Source organism: Rhamphochromis longiceps, linkage group LG3 (assembly GCF_057381845.1).
Source record: "Rhamphochromis longiceps isolate RC_006_pf linkage group LG3, R_longiceps_female_GT1.1, whole genome shotgun sequence".
Lineage (NCBI taxonomy): Eukaryota > Metazoa > Chordata > Actinopteri > Cichliformes > Cichlidae > Rhamphochromis > Rhamphochromis longiceps.
In genome coordinates, this window is record NC_140559.1 from 12,571,010 (window position 1) to 12,594,233 (window position 23,224).

The following is a 23,224-nucleotide window of genomic DNA, read 5'->3' on the forward strand; positions in this document are numbered from 1 at the left end:
TGTACCACACTTCCGGCCTTCTCGATCGTAGACCGCGAAGGCCGGGTTCTCTGAAGGATGCAGCCGACATTTTGGGACACAGCTAATGTTTGGTTTTCTTCCTGAATACTATCGTTGTTTATATTTACTGCAGGAAAAAACGGTAAAAGCGGCGTTTTACGAGGAAAACGCTCGAAAGCACTCTCACTCTCAATAGTTTTGTTGTGTGTCAGAACAATGAGGCGCCTGCTGAGTGTTACAGGTGTTACAGCAGTGATACATCTGCTGCTGTCAGGCCTGCAGGTATCAGGCTGTTGTTCTCCTTCATCTCATAGTGGACAGAAATTATTTTTTGGAGCGGCACAAATAATTTGTGTGGCATCAGATTTGATGCAGAACAGCTGATTGTTCTGTAAATAGTTTGAAATGTTTGTTTAAACACATTGGCTGCATATTTTTGTAAACAGCTGCAAAAAACATTGTTGTTTGCATAACTCAGTTACTTTTTTGAAGGAGTAACTATATAATTAATTGCCCAACGTTGATCATTATTTACTGTATTTTGCAGACAGAGAGTTACAGGACTCTCTTATTTTAACTTCCAATAGTGTTAACATCCTACACAGCTCATGAACATTGTAAGTGGGGTAAAGCAGTTAATTAAGAGTACTCTAACATAAATGTAAATGCTGTAATGTGATTATTTTAATAAACATGTAACTTGGATGCTGGCGTGACCACAGTGCACACGTCTGCTGTTGCTCACAGTGGTCCAAGGGGCTGCTCAGGGAGTTTGTGTGTTCAGACACATGAACCATTAGAGGGAACATTGCTTTAGACCAACGGTGAAATTGGAATACAGTTGTTCATTGGAAACCCAAACAACCTCTTCCTCATGCTCTGATATCGCCAGCTCCACCCTTTGAGCCTCCTCCTCTTTTTCATCAACATCAGACACTGACTGGTCGGCGGACATCGAGGAAGCCTCCAGAGATAGAAGTTTCAGTACAGAGAGTTACTATGTGCACCTGCTGAAGGCAGGTGAAGCTTCATTATCTTATTCATCATATTCAGCATGCAGATGGTTTACTGCTGAGCTGCAGGATGTCAGCAGGTGAGTAAAGAGCAACACAACAAAAGCTATTTCAAACACATCAGCACGCTAAACATGGATACCACAGCCATCACATACATGATGATCTGTGTCTGAGTGTGTTGCTGTGAATTATGGGACAGCATTATATGCTCCTATTTTATAAAGGGCACCCAGTGTGTCCTCCTAAAGGAGGTAATAAAGGAAGAGCCAGAGCTCCCTTCCTTGGTTTTAGAAGATTCTCCAGCTGTGATTGTGGCCACAGAGACTTTAAGAAGTCACAAACTGAGAAAACTGACCATCAAACTGCAACACAGCAGTCAAAAACACACCACACTGATTTTTTCTGATGCTATAAGCTGAGAAACATCTGTAGAAAGACGGCAGTGAGTGACGGCAGCACAGGATCTGAACCTGATGGACACACTCAGGAGATTCTCAGCTTCACCTCCGACTCTCTGTTTGACTCCGGCTGCTCTCAGTTCAGGATCCAGAGCTTCATCGTGGATCCACTGACAGGGTCAGGATGAGATAAGGTTTGTTTTTTTTTAGTCCTCGGCCTGCTGTGATTGGCTGCTCACAGAGGTGAGAGGTCAGCGTGTGCTGTCTGTTTGATCTGCTTAACTTTATTAACAGCAAAGTAAACACACGCCCACACTGCAGAGCCTAAACGGCTCTCTGTCATTACAGGGTTTGAAAGAAGAAACTGATCACATGACTGTGGAAACAGATTTATTGAGAAAAGAATGAGGAAGTAAAATCCAGCAAACAGCTGACAGTGTCTGAGTCTGGGTTCATCTCTATGTGCGTGTGCGTTTGTTAACACTGGAAGGTCCCACACACACAAACACCCACAGAGCTCCGCCCCCTCCAGCCTGACAGCCAAACAAAGCAATAAAAGATTCAGTTTCCCAGCACACACCTGGCTTTCCTCCAGCTCAGGTCCATCAGGAAGAAGCTCACCTGGTTGGCTCCTGCTGTCAGACAGGTGTAAAGACTCTAAGAATACTCTGCACACACACACATGATGAAATCTCTAAACACATTGAGACTCCAGCAGATCCACCACAGTCCACATTCAGCCTGACTCAAAGAGCCTGGATCAAACACAGAGCTTCCAGCAGCTGCAGCTTTACTTCCAGCTGACAGACAGAAGCAGAATCCACAATCAGGATCAGCTACTGGGAACCAGCATCAGTCCTGGGGCACAGAGAGGAAACATTGTTAGACCAGGTCTGACTGCTTTGAACCAGGAGCTGTACAAACCTGTACTGCTTTAACCAACGCTGGTGTGCGCCAGCAGGAGCAGGTGCTGGCTTTATCTGCTGTGTTTGTAGCATCAGATTCAAATCATATATGGTTTGGGGGGGCTGAGGGGCCCCGGCTCTCATCTTGTGTCATTAATTTGTAGATAAATAGGTGTGGTCCTGTTTCTGTCTCTTAGTCCTGTCTGCTCTCTTTCACAGTTATCACAGTTTATAAAAATGTCAGTGCACTTTTATAAACTGTGAATGTGCCCACTGCTAATATGTAGAAGCAGTTGTATTAAAAACAAACTGTTGCAATTAAAAGCCCAGAATGACTCATCCACATCACAATCCTGACACTGAGCCTGATGTAAACTGGTGTTTCATTCATACAGGAGCTCACCATGCAGGCACACGTGTGGTTACACACAGAGATCCAGCCCTCAATGTTTCTGGCAGTTTCATCTTCTGGTTTAAATAAAGCCACCCTGCAGCCCGAGTGTGTCTTTATAAACTATCTGCTCCTCATCCTTTGTACCTGCACTCAGAGCTGTGGACTCACCTGGGCTCCAGCTCATCTGGTAAAGTCTTCTCAAGCAAATCAGCTGCTTTTATCGCTTTAGCAGAAGCGACCTTTTTTGGGTAGAAGTCGTAGACTTTGTAGAGCAGCGTGGCAGGATGATGACCACCAGGGGGCGTCATGGCATGAACACCAATCAGCGGCATCACTGAAACATAATAATGACAATTTAAACCATCACAGTTTCCTGCATCCCTCCCTCGCTGTGTGGCTCCCTCACACAGCTTTTCAATGTTTCACTCTTAATCTGGAATTATAATTTATCTTATTTAAGCTTTATTTACACAGGTTGTCCCACTGATACATGATGTCTCATTTATAAAGAGACCTGCTTCAGACAAACATATTAAAGTGACTACAATAAAAAAATAGTCTTATAACTAAAATGGTCTAATGTTTCCACTGATGAGTCATTTATACGTCTTTTAAAGTCTGTAAGTAAAGTTAACTAAGAGACCTGCAAGTCGTGCATTATGCTCTATGCAGTTCTGTATGAACTGAATCCTGCATAAGGCCCATGAGGACCAGTCAACCAGAGAGTATAAAGTACAGTGGTGTGCTAGATCTGTGCTATGTGATAAACAGACTCCAACAGATGGAGAGAATGAGCAGAGACAATAATTATATCACTGAAATCCAGGAGAGCTGGATGGTGTGGTAGCAACAAGAAGAAGCCCAACTACACTACAAGACCTGAACACAGACCTTTACATTAACCCCCACACCACCGCCTTTTCTCGGACAGCAGAGTGATAAACGTTAAATCCACCAACTGCCACGTCTTTAATCACTATAAAATTAGATAACTGACTTTCAGATACGACAGTTATGTCAGCACTACTTGAAGAGGCCCAGACTCTAAGTATATCCATCTTAGGCAGCGAGCTATGAGCGTTTATATGAAGGATGTGGAAACCAGGCAGTTGGTATATCACACACAGCCAGGGCCTAGCGTTAACACCAGAGAAAAAGAACAAAACATGATTATTAAGCACTTTTAAATGTTCTGGTAAACAAATAACTACAGTAACAAGTATAGCTGACAGCACGGGTCTCAACAGCAATCATAATACAGTAAGAAATGCACCAAATCCAGAGACGCCTGGCACCCTCAACCCACACTGTTGGCTGTACCCAAAGCTGCTGCTAGCTGCTGTCAGCTGTTGCTCCCCGTCTGGTGCTAAATGACGTAATGACTTCTCTAATATTTTCCCATGTGGCAAAGCTAACCAGCAGGCTCTGCTTTACTGCAACACAAAGATGAAACCGTCACAGTGTGCAGGTGTTCATTCAGGAGCTGATTAATCAGTGAGGACCTGAGCTGTCATGTGATGATCTGATGATGTCACAGAAACAGTGAGTCACCTGACTTTGGCAGAACATTTGTGAAGCAGAGCTCAGAGTCGGGTTTGAAGAACATCTCCTTCTGAGGTCTCCACAAGCTCAGAGCTGCAGCATCTTTGTTCCCGTCCTCTGGCTGCTTCTCACTGAACTTGTGAGCCAAAGGTGTATATCCATCTGTAACAGTGAGAGCAAGGGTCAAAGGTCAAAGAGTGACGACTCAGGCTGAACTGATACACGCCACAGTTCTAATGTTTCATGCTGCTCAGACTTTGGCTTTGGTAAAGTAATACTGGCAGGCACCACAGCTACTCCTCACCTTCCTGGTATATGCACCTATGCTACAAATGTGAAGATCCTAAGTGATCAGGGAAACGCTTGGATTCAAACTGGGCCGAGGTTTTTACTATAAACTCGTATTTCGCCTCCTTCTCGAGTTACCACATTCACAAACTTGGATTTGCACCCTGCTAGCCTGGTGGCGAGACGCCATACTTCTTTCATGACCGAGAGGCAGAAACTGTCATTAGAGAAAGAAACTCAACGATCTAACTGATCCAAGCAATCCAACCATTCCTTAGCTCAAGTTATCCTGACTCTGAACAAACCCTTTAGAAGGGCCATCAGCTTCTGGAAGTCATGGATCCTCTTTCCTTTTCTGCAGGCAATATTTTCCACGGGTTTGTGAGATTTCAAACATTGCAAACTTGGAAATTCTTTGCTGACGTGTTTGTGGTGTGACACAGCGGAGAGAACCGCAGATTTATCTGTGGTTATATTGAGTTATTAATCAGTGTCTGCTGGCAGAATAAGACATAAATGTAAGTATCTTTAATATTTAACTGACCTTTAGCCTGATTCATGTGGAAATTTCTCACATATCAGATTTAAAAACAAAGGTCCTCTTACAGGGCCCTGTGGGGCCCCACTATTACTACAATCTCCAAGGACATCAGAGAGAGAGGAGAGATTCTGAACTCTGACCCTTAATCATTCTAATTTTCATGCTCTGTTTGTGATTTAAATCATCCTGCTGATGAACATCAAACTCATATGTTGTGGTACGAACTGGCTTCAGTTTGGTGTGAGTGCTGCTCTGACCTCTGCTGCACATCCTTGTGTAGATGACTCCAGCCAGGAAAAAGAGCAGACCCAGGATCAGCCCAAAGGCTCCAACGATCATCAATTTCTTGGATTCGGACATGGACGGGACTGAGGACACACAGGTGAGAGTCACACAGGTGGACAGACACACAGGTGTGTACAGGTGTGTAGATACAGACAGGTATTTACCCCAGTCAGTAACCAGAGGTCTCTCCAGGCTGGCGTGCTCCACCATACAGGAGATCTTCTCTCCAGACCTACAACACAAACCAACATCACTGACTCTCACACTGAACTACAATTCGTGACTTTTCGTTATCCAGCCTAATTCTATTTCCTGCTGTAGCACTCCGAAGTAACAAAAGGAAGGTTTAGTTGGCATGGCTGCACAATTATTTTGAACCTGGAGACTCAATGCTTTTGATGGAATCATAAGATTTGTTCATTTGATCATTTTACATCTTGTAGAAATGTGTTCCAAGCACGCGACTATCTCCGTCATCCAGGTGTAAAGGCTTAGTCTTTAGCACTGGTCCTTTAGAACAGGAGGTTCATGATGTTTTAGCTCAAGTCCATCACAGGCTCAGTTTGAGGAATTCTCTGAAATTTATTACATGACACATCAACACATGCAACGGTAATGTAGGGAAATGTTCATATTCACTAAGTGAAAACAAAGAAATTGTCATGACATGTTTATTGCTTTGTTAAAAACAATCTGGGGGACTTCCTATTTTTTGCTCTGCTGAATTCAGACAGTTCCTGCTGAAACCACTTGGCTCAGAAGAAATGGGAACTTTGGGTGAATTTAGTTGTAGCAGGAATGAGGAAGGAAAAGAGGGAAGAGGTTTCACAGGCTGAGCTGTGAACATCTGCATCTGTGGATCATTTTCATGTTATTCAAACGAAAGTCAGTGAGCTGGAGACACAGACCAGACTGAGCTAAATAAGTCGAGGGCGCCCAAGGATCAGACCAGAGCTGTTTTATTGAAAAAATAAATATGGAAGGTGATCTGTGCTGACGCTTGAACTATCCTGGAGAAAGTAGACATGAGACTGAAGAAGCTCCACAGCATCAGGGAAAAAATAAGCAGGTGACAGAAAACATTAAAAACTTACAAGAATAAATAGAATCAGCAAGTCCTGTTAGCAGGCCCAAACTAGACTCACCTGGGTGTGTACTCCAAGAAGGAGTGGGTCTGGTAGAACCAATCAGCATCTGGAAGCTCATCAGTTGCTGTGGTGTTAGAGGTTACTTCCTGTCCGTTTCTCAACCAGCTCACTTTGATATATTTGGGGTAGAAGTCGTAGACGCTGCAAGCCAATATGGCAGGATGATGATCAATGGGAGGCTTTGTCCAGTGAAGTCTGACAAATGGTTTCGCTGGAACATGAAAATGACTTTGGTAAATTTTGCAACAAACTAAAGCAGGACGCCGCAAACCACAGACACTCCGGTGTGAACTGCAGAGATCGTGTAGCTTTATTGAACGTGCCACATTAAACCTTCAGCAGTGTTACTGTAAACTGTGCAGAAGGTCCAGGCAGGAGTTGTGTTGATGATGCATCAGTGTGATGATGTTTATACGATGATCCGATGATGCCACAGAAACACTGACTCACCTGATTTTGTCAGAACACTTCGGTACCAGAGGTCAATGTTTGGTGTGCAGTACGTCTCCTTCTGAGCTCTCATTGAGGCGAGCTGCCCAGGATCCTTGTTAAAGTACTCTGCCTCCCTGACACCGTACTCGGTGTATCCAACAAACTTCCCCACACTGCTGTCAAACCTGACATACTCTATCCTGTTGTAATAGTAAGATCTGATGTACTCTATGTCCCGCAGCTCAGTGGAGTTAAACAGGCAGCGGGATGAAGTGTAATACTCGTATCCATCTGAAACACAAAGATCAGAGAGTCACTCAGGCTGAGCTGGTCCCCCCACACACACATCTCTACTGTCAGGAGTTACACACAGCTACTGTTGGAGCCCCACAACAGCAACATCATCACTGTTACATCACTTCAAGTACAATATGTCACTTTTATTTATATAGTGCCATCTCACAACAGCAGTCTGCTAAGGTGCTTTACATTGTAAACACTCAATGTTAAACAATGTTAAACGTTAGACAGCAAACTCCAACAATCACATGACCCCCTATGGGGACTGCTAATGATTTAGTACAGTTGTGCTGTATAAACACATGATATGATATAATATTGCTGAGGTTTGCACATTTGTACAGGCTGTGTCTGGTTTGAGACCAGGAGGACACACAGCTCTCTGTCAGGAAGAACATCCAGTGTAAAAGTTTGCAAATCAGTGCATCACAATATTACACATATCACTTCATACATTTCATAATTGACGTCATCCACTAAAAACAAAATATAAATTATAAGTGATATATTGAAAAACTGTGCAAAACAAATATTATATCATAACAAATGATAATGTTTATGTCCAGTAAACTGTACGAACACTGAGGCCAACAGTTACTTTCAGTGACTGATGATTGGTGTATTCATTATTAACCTCCTAAGACCCGAACTCTTCCACAACATGCATTTTTAATTTATATTTGGGCTGATTGGGGCCCGATGACTGTAAAAACAAAGAATTACCAGATTTTGATTTTACTTTATTTTTGTTTTTATGAAAAATCAGAGCCAACTATGAGGATATTCATTTAAAATTTTGATAGAACAGGTCCCAGGAGGTTAATGTGAAGAAGTGAAAAAGGTAAACAAAGTAGCCAAATGATGTTTGTGTTTGATCTCATTTGACTCTGTCAGCTGATGAAAACAAGTGATCTAAACAATCACTGAAGAAATGGAACCAGCTCTGAGAGGAAGAGGAGGATCATCACAGGATAAGGACAAAAAGCTCATCCCAGCTCATATGTCACGTTCATTTAATAATCTCTGATGCATTTAGACTCTTTGAACATACATGTGAGTGTATTGATTGAATGTTGATGAGTGTATGTATAATACCTGCTCTGCAGAGGATGATGAAGAAGAGGCTGACGCAGAGAAAATATGAATCCATGTTGAGTTCTCCTGACAAACTCTGACAGTCTGACTGAACACAGTGCTAAAAACCAGAGGGCATGTCACATGATCTGCAGCATCATCTGTTGCCAGGAAGAAATCTGTGACAGGAAACCAGGAAATGAGCTTTAATTTATTCAGCTGGAAATGCTCTAACTCGAACAGACTTCCTCTGAAATACCAAAAAAGACCAAAATCTGATCATTTATTTAACTTGTAAATAATGGAATAACTGACTTCAAACATATTATGAAGTCTAGATAAAAAAAAAAATTAAAAAAATTAAAAAATTAAAAAAATAAAAACTTTTTTCTTTCCTTTTGTGTGCGTCAGCCAGAGAGCGCCCAAACATCCCGCAGCTCACAGTTTACACCCTCAGCACATTCTTTCACTTCTCATCTTAGTCACGTGTTCATGGTGCACATATTAATAAAGCGGTGGAGACAATACTCAGCATCTAACTTGCTCCAAACAAGTGTAGAGAGGGTAAACATTTTTATGGCATGTAGTTTCAGATGAAACTTTTTAACAGATCAATAAATACACACACAGTGTTTATGCAGTTTCAGTTCGTCCTGTTGGCTAAAGGTACACTTACTTTATTTCCAGGGAGAGAAACTAATAACAATGTGATAAAGATGTAAGAAAGAGAGGACGGAGGAGGAAGAGCAGAGAAGATGATCAGCAAGCGGTTTCTTTTAGAAGGAAGTGACATAAGACTTTGATGGATTTAAAAAAAACAATATTAAGTGTGTCGTGGCCTGAAGGTGACTGAAAGAAGCCAGTAGTTTGGAGTCTGGAGGCTTCATTCTGAGCCCTAAGTGAAGTCAACAATAGGACTGTTCAGTATCTGACTGACCAAATCAGGGGGTCTTTGCAGCCTGACTGGTGGTTGTGGAAGCTGAGAACATCTTACACTAAAGCCTGTGCATGTTATCAATATATTAAAATAAATGTTTGAGTTATTAACACCCACACTGGTAGCTACTCAGCTTTTAGTCTGTGAGCTAACATCGCCGACTTTGTTCCTTTTTGTTGTTGATCTTAATTTGCTTTTGTTCTGCATTTTTTCTAAAATACATCTCAGCATTAATGCTAACGCTGAGTACATCACAACATGCTAAGAAGAGACAAAGACGGAATTTATAATACAAAATTAAAGAAAAATGTCCCCACTGTTTATTGTCACGGTGTTTGTTAATCAAAGTGGGATTTAAGGTTAACTTGTGTTGAATTCATCCTTTCTGTGGAAGTTTGCCTCAGAACGCCCTCACCATGTGGTTCAACTCAGTCAGTGACCTGTTTGAGTCTTTTCTTAAAATGTAATCAGGTTTAATTTGTTCAGGTTCCCGTGCAAGACCTTTGAAACAATTAATGGAAATAGAAGTCTGATAAGGCCTGAGTTTTTTTAGCCTTTCTTTTAACCAGATTTTTATTTGTTTTTCAGTTTTGCTGCTCCATAAAAAGAATGAATTTAATATCAAAAAGAAACATTCAGTTATTTTAATTATTTAGTTATTTTAAAAGGTCACGAGCTTCATCTTCATTCTGCACACAAGAAAAATCAGCTCACCAAATACAGCATGAAACCGTTCCACAACAGAAACATTCAGAAACACACTGAAATCAACGTTTCCTCAGTAAATCTTTATTGATGTGAAACTCTCCGTTTCACATCAATAATCAGTCCCAGTGAGGATGAGGAGGGTCTGAGATCATTCGGACCAGCTGCCACAGTTTTCCTCCAGATGTTTCATTTGTAATGAATCATATAAAAATCAGTTCATCAGAGGATGGTGTCTACCTCAGAATTTATTAAAACATTAGCATCAACCGATCAGCATCACTTTCTTCCTCGGATGAAGAGATAGATTCCTGCTGCCACGCCGAGGACACCGACAGTCAGACCCACTCCACAAAATATTGCAGGTCCCAGAATGGATTCAACGTCCTCCACCTCTGCAGAGACAGAGAGAGACGTGGACCTTCACATCTGTAAACAGTCAGTCTTTGTGCTGGGACCAACACTTTCTGCTTGTTTTTTTATTTCAGATCATATTATTAGAGATCATTGAACACACTTCCATTGCTTTGCACACATGCAGCCTTTGCCTTAGAATATAACTCACCTTGTGATTACTGTTGTTGGTACATTTTATAATAAACTGAACCTGATATACTCACCATAGATTTTGGTAACTGGTTGGGTCAGGGCCACATGTTCCACTGTGCAGGCGTACAAATCTCCTCCCTTTGGAACAAAGTCCAGTTTGGACGTCTGGCTGAAGGAACCATCCTTGTTGGATAAGGGAACAGTGATGCTGGTTCCTTCAACCACTTTCTTTGTGTTCTTGCTCCAGGTGACGTTAACGGGAGCAGGATAGAAACCAGTCACATGACAGATCAGAGTGTTCTGGACTCCAATCTCCACATTTACTATAGTGTAGATTTCCACACTGTCAGGAGCATCTGTGCACAAACACATACAGTTTGCTCACAACACCACGCGACAGGCTGCACTCAATAACACGAGAAAACGAAAAACTGTGAACGAAACAGAAGCTTCTGCTGCTGAACTCCAGTTTCTAGAGAAAATGGAAAAAACACAAATGTGCAAGAACAGATTTTTTTTGTTGTTTTCATGTCATGTGATGAAGTGGAAATACATACTGTAGGTTCCCTATTTCATTTCATAGGAAGCATAATATTTCCATAGCATAAGATAAGATAAGATAAACTAAGATAAGATAGGACAAGAGAAGAAGAACTTTACCGAGGCAGAGAGAAATTCTTTTGTCATAAACATAAGAGTGCTAAAGAGAGCTGCTAGTAAGTAGATCATCTTTGTTCTTAATCAAAGACATGAGTCTGATCAACGTCTTAGCAGAATGATGTCGTCTATTTCTGCTCATCATCATCGCTGTGTTGGATTATGATTCTGAGAAGGATTTGGGCGTCCATCATTTACCAGGCGGACTGCAGATTCTTAAGCCTTTTAAGGTTCTCCCTGTGAATCGTAGCTTCCTTATTATTTTCAATAACACAGAGCACTGAGGTGGAACAAACCTACACTACTGGAAGGGCCTATCTCACCACCAACCTCTCTCCTCCAAAGCTAGGAACAACATCACCATTAGTTCAGAGTGGGTTAATTAAGTAATTAGAATTGATTATTATTTTTTTAATGTGCTGTTAAAGTCTAAACTGTGTCTAAACTTCCCTTTCTAACTTTTTGTGAAACAATAAAGGTGTGAATCTGAGTATAAATGTATTTAAGTCCAAATAGATCTAACTGGTTGCTCTAGCAAGTAATATCTTACCCTGAAACCTGCAGTCTGGGCTTCATCCCTGGTTAACGAGTCCCACGATCTAGACGGGGCTGTCATAACATAAGTGACTGATAGGAACCGACTTGCAAGGCCACTCAGGTTTGTTCATGTCTTTCTCAAAAAAACGCATTAATAGTTTGCAGGAACTAATTACTGAAGTTAACTCAGGAAGATTAACTTAGAAAATATTTTCTGTTTCTTCACAATACTTGGAGATTTCTCAACAATCATTTCACACACGTTGCTGTTTTTTTAAGATAACACTAACTCACCAAATTTGGATTATCTTTGTGTGTTTTTGTTCTAGTTTATATCTGTAATCTGGTGAATACAGACACTTTGTGAGCTTGGATTAACCTCAGGATAACACCATTATTCTGTTGTTTGCATCATATGTTATTTAAAACTAGAGTGAGCCAACTACATACTGTACACCTGAGTGTCAGGATAATGACAGCAAAGCTGATCTAACCTGTCAGCCTGTCACAACTGGATCTCTGCGAGTTATCTGCCATAAAGCTCTTGTTGTTGTTTTTTATCACTTTAACAGAGTGAAATATTTACAGGATTTACTCCCAAGCTGGAAACGTGCTTCTGTTCTTTACATGTGGACTGTGTGGTTGATGAGTTATGTTTACCGAGTTCTTTGGGGAAGTCCTTCATAGCTGAACGAGCCACCTTCAGGTTTTGTCTGCAGATCTGTTGATTAGCCACAGCTTCTTCATACATTCCTTCCTGCCAGTGTGGATGATCTGCAAAGGCTGGCAGAGAATCAACACCTGTCTGTTTGTTGAAGTCTGCGTACCAGACCACCTCATCATCCAGTATCAGCACATCCTCTCCAACAGTGTCTGAACAGCCGCTGATGGAGTTCATCTCGTGGAGACCTGAGGAGAACAGAGAGCTTATTCAGTGTCTGTTATTCAGTGCTGACTGTCAGCAAATGTGAGTCACACACGAACCATCAGCCTGATGCTTTAATCCTCAAATATAGAGTTCATTACAATCTCTTTTTTTTAAACTATTAGTCAAACAACACGTATGTTGTTAAAAATGTGTGTTTTTCTGATTTTTTTTGTCAGACTGGGGAAGAGTGTCTGTGTTGTGAACAAGCTCATATTTAGACAAACTGTGTCCCAGTAATCAGCTGGTGAAGTTTAACGATCACGTGATAAATGTGTGCGCGTGCTCGTCTCTTCTGTTTCGGACTTCTGACAGAGTTCATTTGCTCACTAGTATTTTTAATAAGTTCATTAAAACAGAGTTAATGAGTGATTTAGAGACTCACCGTAAGCGGAGACACAGAGGACCGAAGAGAGGACGAGGAGCAGCACCCACACCTTCATCTTTATCATCATCAGCAGGAGCTCTGTGACTCTCTGAATGTCTGCGAGCTCGTACACAAACATCAGCCAATCACAGAACAGGGACCACATGATGTCATCGGTGTCCAGGCAGACAGAGGCACCAGGCCCACAAACACACACAGACACATAGAAAACAGAAATTAATAATGACATTATAATAAACTCATTTTGATCAGAGCCCGATGAAGATGGATGGAAAAGAAAGATTTTAAAAAAACAAAACAAACGGAGCAGGCGGTCAGGTGACTCAGATGGTCAGGTGATCTGCGAATGCAGGTGCACTGAGGACACCTGGTGGACAGATGAAGAACTGCAGAGGTGATCTGCTCAAACCTTTAGTCCAGAGGGAGTCGGGGTTCCTCCTGTGAAGGGTGGAGCAGCCGTGATGGCCTCATCCTTCTGCTGTGAGCTTAGATGGACCATAATCAGTCTCTGAGAGGCTGAATCATCTCCAGCCCTGCTCTGTCTCTAAACTACAATCTACTGAACCCTGAGATAACTTTAAAAATCCCAGAGACTTTTGGAAAAAGCTGAAATTGAATTCATGTTGATTTTTCATCCAAATCTTCATTAAGGTTCAAGACTGAAATCTAAGTGTTGAATAAATGTTAAATCAATGTTAAAATACTGATGAAGCCTGACAGTTGTTCTCTAATAACTGATGACCTGTTTATGGCACGCGTATTTATTTTTTTGGCCACGTTTAAATTGCGTAGTTCATAATATAAACGTATGATGCAATATTATTTTGGTGATTTTATACACAATTATGTTCAATATATATGTAATAACGTTATGGTTACTTGCCTCACTTTGTAATTTTATGCCCAACATTTAAATTATTTTTACAGTAACCTTGTTTGCTGTTTACAGAGAGAGTGTTTATGGTATGGTGGTCCTTGTGCCATGTGCATTGAGGAGTCAAAGTAAAAGTTGATTGCACACTGTCCTGTTGGTATTTATTATGGAAAAGCATGTTTGAGATCAACTGTAGACTGAAGTACAGCCACAGCCCAAAGAGATACACAACAAAAAGCAGAAACCAGAAGGTTACATACTTACAGTTGACCAGGCGACATCAAAGATATTGAAAAGTTATGGATTTATGAAATCAAACCTATTATCAGTTGGACTGTTTTATATCACCCATCTGAAAGTGGTACATCCCATGAGAAAAAGTCTTTGGTTTATGGCAGGCTGCCAAACTGCAACTAATAGTCACAATCCTCGAGTTCTGTTTAAAATCTTTAACTCAGTTTTTAATCCTTGCTCTGATGTTTCGAGGGAGGCTTCCCCAGCTCTCTGCGAAAAATACTGTACAGTTATTAAATTAAATAAAAATAACTACAGATAAGAGGCAAACCAGGTTGTAGTGTGGATCGGTTGATTAAATTATTGCAGTTACAGCGCAGATGTAAACATCTGTGTTTGTTGGGAGCAGTTCTGATTGCACAGTCTGACAGCTGCAGGGAGGAAGGACCTGTAGAAACGCTCCTTCATGCATCGAGGATGCAGCACTCTGTCACTGAAGGACCTCTGCAGTTCAGCAACATGTACATGCATGGGCTGGGAGACTCTGTCCATCAGAGATGTTATTTTGGCCAGAGTCCTTCTGTCTCCACAAGGGATGGGTACCGGTGTCCGGTGCCATGATGGCACCGGTTCTGACATAAACGGTAGTAACCAGACTGAAAAGCAGCGCACATTTCGGTGCTTTATTTTCCTGAGCTGTGATACACTTCTAGCCAATCATTTTACGTTTCCAAGGATAGTAGGCGGGGCTAGGTACGTACGTTCTTTTAGAGCAGAGCTACAGATTAAAAAAGTCCAAGGCGAAGCGGTCAAAGTCTGGCTGTACTTCACAGCAAAAGATGCAAACTCAGCAGCCTGCAACAAGTGCTTTAAGCTGATACTGTGATACTGTCAAAGGAGGTAACACCTCGAATCCGATGAAACACCTGGCGACGCATAGCGTTTTGTTTTTTTAAAAGCCGAGAAATGCGCCGTATTTGATAGCTTGCTGCGAGACCTCACACCAAGCACATCTACTGCGGGTGGGTTGCCTGTTATCAGACCCAGAGTTAGCAACATCCCCCAAAAACACGAAGAGGAGAGTCCTGGCCCCTAGCCCTGCCAGTGTAGCAGAAATGATGAGGATGATGATGCAGCAGCAGCCGTTCTTCTCTGCGTGAGTAGCTTAATGTTGTTCGTGTGTAATTTACGTTGAGTAGGCTAACCACGTTATTACATTAATGCATGTAAGGTGAACTAGCAAACATCATCATAGCTACATGCGGCTGTCTTCTTGTTTGATGGCAGATACTCCCTTCACCCTGGCCAAAAAGGCTAAAATGACCAAAGAAAAAGAGGGAAACAGCTAAACATGAGAGGTTTTTGGACAAAGTTTGTGTTTTTTCCATTGTTTAAGCACTGCTTCCAGCCAAGAGTGATACCATATATGCCCCATAGCTGCAGAAAAGGCTAACACGGTTATCTTTTTACAAAAAAACAGCTGAACATGGGAGGTTTTTGGACCAATTTTGTGTTCTCCATTCTTTAAGCACCGGTTTGAGCACCGTTTAAGCACCGGCACCGTTTCAAAAGTACCGATTTGGCACCGGTATCGGATCAAACCTAAACGATACCCATCCCTAGTCTCCACCACCTGCACTGGGTCCAGGGTGCATCCCAGAACAGAACTGGCCTTCCTAATGAGTTTATCCAGCCTCTTCCTCTCAGCTGCCAATAAACTGCTGCTCCAACATACAACACTGTAAAGAATGACAGATGCCACCACAGAGTCATAGAAGGTCTTTAAAAGCGCTCCCTGGACTCCAAATGACCTCAGCCGCCTCAGCAGGTAGCGTCTGCTCTGACCCTTCCTGTAAAGAGCATCAGTGTTGTGGCTCCAGTCCAGTTTATTATTGAGGTGAACACCCAGGTACCTATAAGAGTCCACTATCTCAATGTCCACTCCCTGGATGTTCACCGGTGTCAGTGTGGTGGGTCTGCGTCTCCGGAAGTCCACCACCAACTCCTTGGTTTTCCCGGTGTTGATCAGCACGTGGTTCTGCTGACACCAGTCTACAAAGTCCAGAGTCCACTGTCTGTACTCTGAGTCGTCCTCACCTGTGATGAGGCGACTATGGCAGAGTCGTCAGAGAACTTCTGTAGGTGGCAGCGTGGGGAGTTGATGGAGAGGTCTCAGAGTAGAGGGTGAAGAGGAACGGTGCCAGCACAGTTCCCTGTGGGGCCCCCGTACTGCAGACCAGCGTATCAGAGACACAGCTCTGTGTCCTCACATACTGTGGGCGTTCTGTGAGGTAGTCCAGTATCCACTGGGACATGTGGTGGTCCACTCCTGATAGCTCCAGCTTGTCTCTCAGAAGTCGTGGCTGGATGGTGTTGAAAGCACTGGAGAAATCAAAGAACATGATCCTCACAGTGCTTCCAGGCTTCTCCAGGTGAGTCAGAGCTCGGTGCAGGAGGTAGAGGATGGCGTCCTCCACCCCAGTGCCAGGCTGGTAAGCAAACTGCAGCGGATCCAATGAAGACCTCACCAGGGGGCGCAGATGGTTTAGAACCAACCTCTCGAGGGTCTTCATCAGATGCGATGTCAGGGCTACCAGCCTGTAGCTGCTGAGGTCCTTGGGATGGGAGGTCTTTGGTACCGGTACCACACAGGAGGTCTTCCACAGCTGTGGTACTTTCCCCAGTGACAGGCTCAGGTTGAACAGATATCCTATGATGCCACACAGTTCATCTGCGCAGCATCTCAGCAGCCTGGAGCTGACGCCATCTGGACCTGCAGCCTTCCACACCTTGATCTTGCGAAGCTCATGGGGTGTGTATGTTGAAGCCCACAGAAGCTGGGGGTGGGTGTAACGACTGGGAGCTGGGAGGTGTGAAGCTGAGAGGTGTGAAGTCCTGAGATGAAGGACAGGCGGTCCCTGAAGATGAAGGAGATTGCAGCAGGGGGGACGATGCTGTGGGAGGGGTGGGTGTTTGATCAAACCTATTCAAATATTTATTTAGGTCATTCACCCACCCCAGGTCTCCTGCAGCCTGGGGGGTCGGTTTTTGTCCTGAGATTGTCTTCAGGCTGTTCCAAACCCCTCTGATGTTGTCCTGTTGCAGCTGCTCTTCCATCTTCCTCCTGTAGTTTCCCTTTCCTTGCCTTATCTTCTAATTCAGCTTCTTCTGAACAACTCTCAGCTCCTGTTTGTCTCCAGATCTAAAGACTCTTCTTCTCCTTGAGAAGAGCCTTAATTTCAGGATTTATCCATGTCTTGTTGTTAGAAAAACACCGTACCTTTTTGATGGGTACGGTGTTGTCCACACAGAAGTTCATGTAATCCGTAATGCAGTCTGTGATGCTGTTGAGGTCATCCTCCAGGGGGCTGCAGAGGCTGTCCCACACAGTAGAATGGAAACAGTCCCTCTGGGCCTCTTCAGTCTGTGCTGAACATTTCCTTACTGTGTGTTTCACAACTGGTTCTCTGTGTACTAGAGGTTTATACACATGCTGGAGATGAACCAGATTGTGATCTGAGCCCCCCAGGGGAGGGAGAGGTGATGAGCTGTATGTTTTATTGTCTCTGGTGTAGCAGCTGACATACTGGGTGAAGGTGGGGAGAGTGGAGGACAGGGAGATGTGATTAAAGTCCCCAGAGATCAGGAAAAGGGCCTGAGGGTGCTGTGTTTGGAGTCTGCTGGTTACAGTGTGCAGGACCTCACAGGCTGCTGCAGCACTAGCAGAGGGCGGGACATACACAGCTATCATAATCACATGTGTAAACTCTCGTGGTAGATAGTACGGTCTCATGCTAACTGCTAGCAGCTCAATGTCCTTACAGCATAGCGTCTCTTTGATAGATAAATGCCCAGAGTTAAACCATCTATCGTTCACAAACACAGCCAGACCCCCTCCTCTCTTCTTACCACTCTCCGCTGTTCTGTCGGCCTGGATCAGATGAAAACCATCTGTCACTACCCGATCCGTACCGGAAACCCGATCGGTACCCCGCATGCGCGAATCTTACGTCACTTCCTCTCTTTGCCAACATTGCGACATTCAATATATTTGAATGATACAGTTAGCTCCTAGCATTTCTCAACAGCTCTGCCTCCTTTTCGACTGCCCGGGACATTTAAACAATGGATAATCCGTATACAAAGAAATTCATGCTTTTCTCCTCAACAGAGAGCGTCCCCCGATTGAGCAACAGCGCCGTAAAATAAGGAGAATGGCACCTAATGACAGAGTTAATAATGCAGACTTTGTAATATCTCACGTGTAGATTCATCAGCCAGATGAATTGTTTACTGACAATTGACAGTGATAGCGCACATCATCATCACTATTCCAACAATCCTCTCCTTACAGACAAGCATAAACACACTCGACTATCGCTAAATCAAATTTAACACACGTTTGTAATGACGCTAATTCAGTTTATAATAGGGTTTATTCGCTCGGTCAGCAGGTGGCGGTATCCTCGTACACTGGGGAGTACACTGCCATTAAATGAACAGAAGAAGAAGAAAACATCTGCACATGCGCGTTACGGATCGGGTAGACTCGATTTGTACGGTCAGACTTTACACATGCGCAGTAAGGATCGGGAGTCCTGATCCGTCACTATCTTTTTATTTTTCGTTTTTGTCTACATTGTACTGAAATGCTTCATTATTGCAAACATTTTAAGATATACTTGTTATTCTTAACATCTTAACAGATACTCTGACCCATAACTATCGTAAAACGCTACGACCGGAAGTAGAAACCTTTCGCGCATGCGGGGTACCGATCGGGTTTCCGGTACGGATCGGGTAGTGACACCATCCATGTTTACGTGTGAGTCCGGAGTTAGCGCAGTTAGCCACGACTCTGTGAAGCACATCAGGCTGCACTCCCTGTAGCTCCTCTGATGTTGGGTAGTGATGGTAAATTTGATTCTTTTTACTGAATCGAGTGTTAATGAGTCAGTTGTATATATAGAACACCAGGATCTAAGATTGAGATATTTAAGGATAATATGGAGGACTTATTTACAAATATAAATCAGAAAAGAATGTTTATTTGTGGGGACTTTAATATTGACTTATTGAATCCAAATCATAATAAGAGTACAGAAGAATTTATTGATTCCATGTACAGCATCGGTTTATTTCCACTGATAACAAGACCGACCAGAATAACATCTCATTGTGCAACTCTATTAGATAATATATTTACAAATATAATAGAAGGAAAGATAAAAAGTGGGCTGTTAATCAATGATATAAGTGACCATTTACCAGTCTTTGCATCTTATAAATGCCATTATAAAGTGAACAACGATGGACATAAGATTATTTACAAAAGAATAAGAACAGAGAAGACCTTAAATTGTCTTAGAAAGTAACTTTTAAAGCAAGATTGGAATATTGTATATGAACAAACAGAAGTTAATAAAGCTTACGAAGGATTTTTAAGAACATTTAACACATTACTTGATAAAAACTGCCCAGTAATTGAAATCAATAGGAAACACAACTATGCAGGAAGACCATGGATGACAAAAGGACTACAAAATGCCAGCAAAAAAAAGAATACCCTATATCGAGAATTCATAAAAGAGAGAACAATAGAAACTGAAATGAAGTATAAAACTTACAAAAATAAATTAACTAATATAATGAGATCCTGTAAAAGAGAGTATTACATTAAAAGGTTAGAACACAATAAAGATAACACAAGAGATATATGGAATGTATTAAACAGAATAATCAAAAATGAATCAAGGAATAATGATTACCCTGGGTACTTTATAGAAGGGACAAGAAGTATTAATAACATGGAAGAGATAGTAAATGGCTTTAATGAATTCTTTGTAAACATAGGGCCAAAACTGGCAGAAGAAATAAAGGTTGATGGAACAGAAAGGGACACTGGTGAAAATATTGAAAGGAATAGTAGCTCAATGTTTTTAAGAGCAGTGGAAGAGAAAGAGATTTATGACATAGTTAGAGGACTTAAGAACAAAACCAGTACAGACTGGAATGATATTGATATGGTAACGGTAAAGACAGTTATTGATGGTATCGTAAAACCATTAAAATATATATTCAACTTGTCGTTTCAAAAAGGAGTTTTTCCACAAAAAATGAAAGTTGCTAAAGTTATTCCCATTTACAAAACCGGTGAAAGACATCATTTTACAAACTATAGACCAGTGTCAATACTTTCCCAGTTCTCTAAGATACTGGAAAAACTCTTCATAAAAAGATTTGACAGTTTTGTGGAAAAATATGAATTAATGACAGATAGTCAGTATGGGTTCAGAAACAACAGATCAACAGCTTTGGCACTGATAGATTTAATGGAAAAGATAACGGAATGTATGGATAATAAGAGGTATGCGCTCGGAGTTTTCTTAGATCTAAAGAAGGCGTTTGATACTGTTAATCATGAAATTCTATTAAAAAAACTGGAAAAGTACGGGTTTAGGGGAGTGGTTTTGGAATGGTTAAAAAGCTATGTAGGGAATAGGCAACAATATGTACAAATAAATGAATATAAATCTAATTTGATGGATATAGCTTGTGGAGTACCTCAAGGTTCAGTACTGGGTCCAAAAATGTTTATTATGTACTTAAATGATATCTGCAGAGTATCGGAGATTTTAATTTTATTGTAATATTTGCAGATGACACATATATACTGTGTTCAGGTGGGGAATTGCCACAGGTTTTGGAAATGATCACACAGGAATTAAGGATATTAAAGAAGTGGTTTGATATAAATAAATTATCATTGAATCTAGATAAAACCAAATTTATGTTGTTTGGAAACCAAAAGAAAAACATCGAAGTAGAAATATGTGTTGACAATGTATATTTAGAAAGAGTAAATGAAATAAAATTTCTTGGGGTGATCATTGACCACAAGCTCTGTTGGAAGCCACACATTACTTATGTTCGGGGGAAATTGGCACGGGGCATTGCCGTCCTGGGGAAAGCAAAGCATATGTTGGATCAGAAAGCACTGCACATTTTATACTGTGCTTTAACTACTGCCATATATGAGCTACTGTGTAGAGGTCTGGGGAAACACATACAAAAGTAACACACAAACAATAACTATAATACAGAAAAGGGCCATTAGATTAATAAATAATGTGGGGTACAGGGACCATACAAATGCACTCTTTGTCAAAATGCAAGCTATTAAATTCCAAGACTTGGTGAAGCTTAAAACAGCGCAAATAATGTATAAAGTCAGAAATAAATTGCTTCCCAAAGAAATCTGTAAATTGTTCATAGAAAGAGAAGGTGGGTATAACTTAAGAGGGAAGTGGAATTTAAAAATACAAAGTGCTAGAACAACTTTAAGAACTATGTCAATCTCAATTGCAGGAGTTAAATTATGGAACAGTCTAACAGAAGAAATAAAAGACAGTCAAAACATAAAACAGTTTAAAGTAAAATATAAAAACCTAATTTTAAATAAGTATAAGAATGAAGAAAACGGGGTTAACCCAGGACGGTAATGTTGCTGGTAATGGTGTTGTGGTTCTTTTTTGGTTGTTTTTTTTTTTGTTTTGGTTTGTTGTTTTTCCATAACTTGTGTATCTGCAAATATACACATTCTGTATTTTTCATATGAAAGAAACTATACTGTGGTGGGGCTTGCTAATTTCTTGTTTTTGATTTATGTATGTTATGTTTTGTTTTACTTCATATGTTTCATATGTTGTTTGTTTAATTTAAGACAAAAAAAAATTAAATGAATGAGAGGTAAAACTTGAAGGGGTAGGGACAAATAAGTAAATACTTCAGCCTACTCCTTTTCAAACAAATAATGGAATGATATTTTGTAATGATTGTGAAGGCACATGTTTGAAATGTTTGAAATAAAAATGAACTGAACTGAACTGAATGAGTCACTCACCAAAGTGAATCTGGTTTTTTGAGTCATTTGATTCACTGAGTCAGTTGACCAGAGAGTGCAAAAATTTTACATTTTCACTCAAAGTCAAAGGAGCTTGAAAAGAAAAGCGTCTGGACTTCTTTAAGTTACTTGAAGACGTTTCACCTCTCATCCGAGAAGCTTCTTCAGTTCTAAGGTCAAATGGTGGAGAGTCCCAGATATAAACCTAGTGGGCCCTCTGACCAGGGTGGCTGTGGCTACAATGTAGCTGCCATCACCAGTGTGTGAATGGGTGGATGACTGGATAGGTAAAGCGCTTTGGGGTCCTTAGGGACTAGTAAAGTGCTATATAAATACAGGCCATTTACCATAACAAGAACTCCATAACTGTACAACAGAAAATACAAATGCTTTTTATGGTCTCCTCACAACAATGATAAGAAAAATAAACTGGGCCAATATGGCATGTTTGTTAATACAGAGACACACATGTTAATGTGATCTCTGGTCTCCCACTCAGAGACAAAGGTCTCCCATTGTCCAGCATTCAGAGGCTGCCTGAGGACTCATGTGAGGGAAAATCTGCTCACACAGACATGTAGAGCCAAATACTGCTAATAAGGCCTCTGCAATGTTCTGAAGACAGTTAAACTTGTCAGGTAGTGATGTCCAGCAGGTGAACATGCAGCTCCATGAACACGCACAGCTGTGGATTCCAGCTGCTTCGATGTTGCATTAACTGGCATTAACGCACCCAGTTAATGCGAGACAAATCCAGCTGTTCATTAAAGATTTCTGGTTTGATAAGAAAATAAAACATTGGTCCAAACACCTGAAAGTCTCTATTTGCGATGTGCACCGCTGGCCCAGCCATTTATTTTTTGATGCACCTTCTCAGATTAATTCACTGCGTGTCGTGCTCAGGGCTGGACTGGGACAAAAAATGGGCCCAGGCATTTTGACTAGAGACCGGCCCCCCAGGTATAGGAAAAGCCATAAAGCCTTTGAATTTGAGTTTGGAAGTTGAGCGGCTGGTACTCTGGTGCAGTCAGCACAATCTGGAGCTGAACACTCTTAAGACTGTAGAGATGACAGTGGACTTCAGGAGACATCCCTCAACTCTGCTCCCCCTCACCATATCAGACAGCCCTGTGTCAACTGTGAAGACCTTCAAGTTCCTGGGTACAACCATCTCCCAGGACCTGAAGTGGGA

General features: G+C 41.7%; 2 protein-coding genes across 2 annotated transcripts; both read right to left on the reverse strand.

The window, feature by feature from the left end:
- Window positions 1–2,073: 2,073 nt before the first annotated feature.
- LOC146672968 (H-2 class II histocompatibility antigen, E-S beta chain-like) lies at window positions 2,074–8,482 on the reverse strand. Its single transcript, XM_085401543.1, has 8 exons — window positions 8,345–8,482; window positions 6,968–7,240; window positions 6,515–6,728; window positions 5,534–5,601; window positions 5,342–5,452; window positions 4,265–4,417; window positions 2,882–3,047; window positions 2,074–2,272 (listed from the first exon to the last, which is right to left on the reverse strand). Exons 1-8 carry the CDS (start codon window positions 8,397–8,399, stop codon window positions 2,251–2,253), a joined length of 1,062 nt encoding a protein of 353 aa, XP_085257669.1. The 5' UTR covers window positions 8,400–8,482; the 3' UTR covers window positions 2,074–2,250.
- A 1,283-nt stretch (window positions 8,483–9,765) lies between these two features.
- On the reverse strand, window positions 9,766–13,120 carry LOC146672969 (H-2 class II histocompatibility antigen, A-K alpha chain-like). Its single transcript, XM_085401616.1, has 4 exons — window positions 13,019–13,120; window positions 12,369–12,617; window positions 10,586–10,870; window positions 9,766–10,360 (listed from the first exon to the last, which is right to left on the reverse strand). The coding sequence occupies exons 1-4, from the start codon at window positions 13,086–13,088 to the stop codon at window positions 10,245–10,247; spliced, it is 720 nt and encodes a 239-aa protein (XP_085257742.1). The 5' UTR covers window positions 13,089–13,120; the 3' UTR covers window positions 9,766–10,244.
- Window positions 13,121–23,224: the final 10,104 nt, after the last annotated feature.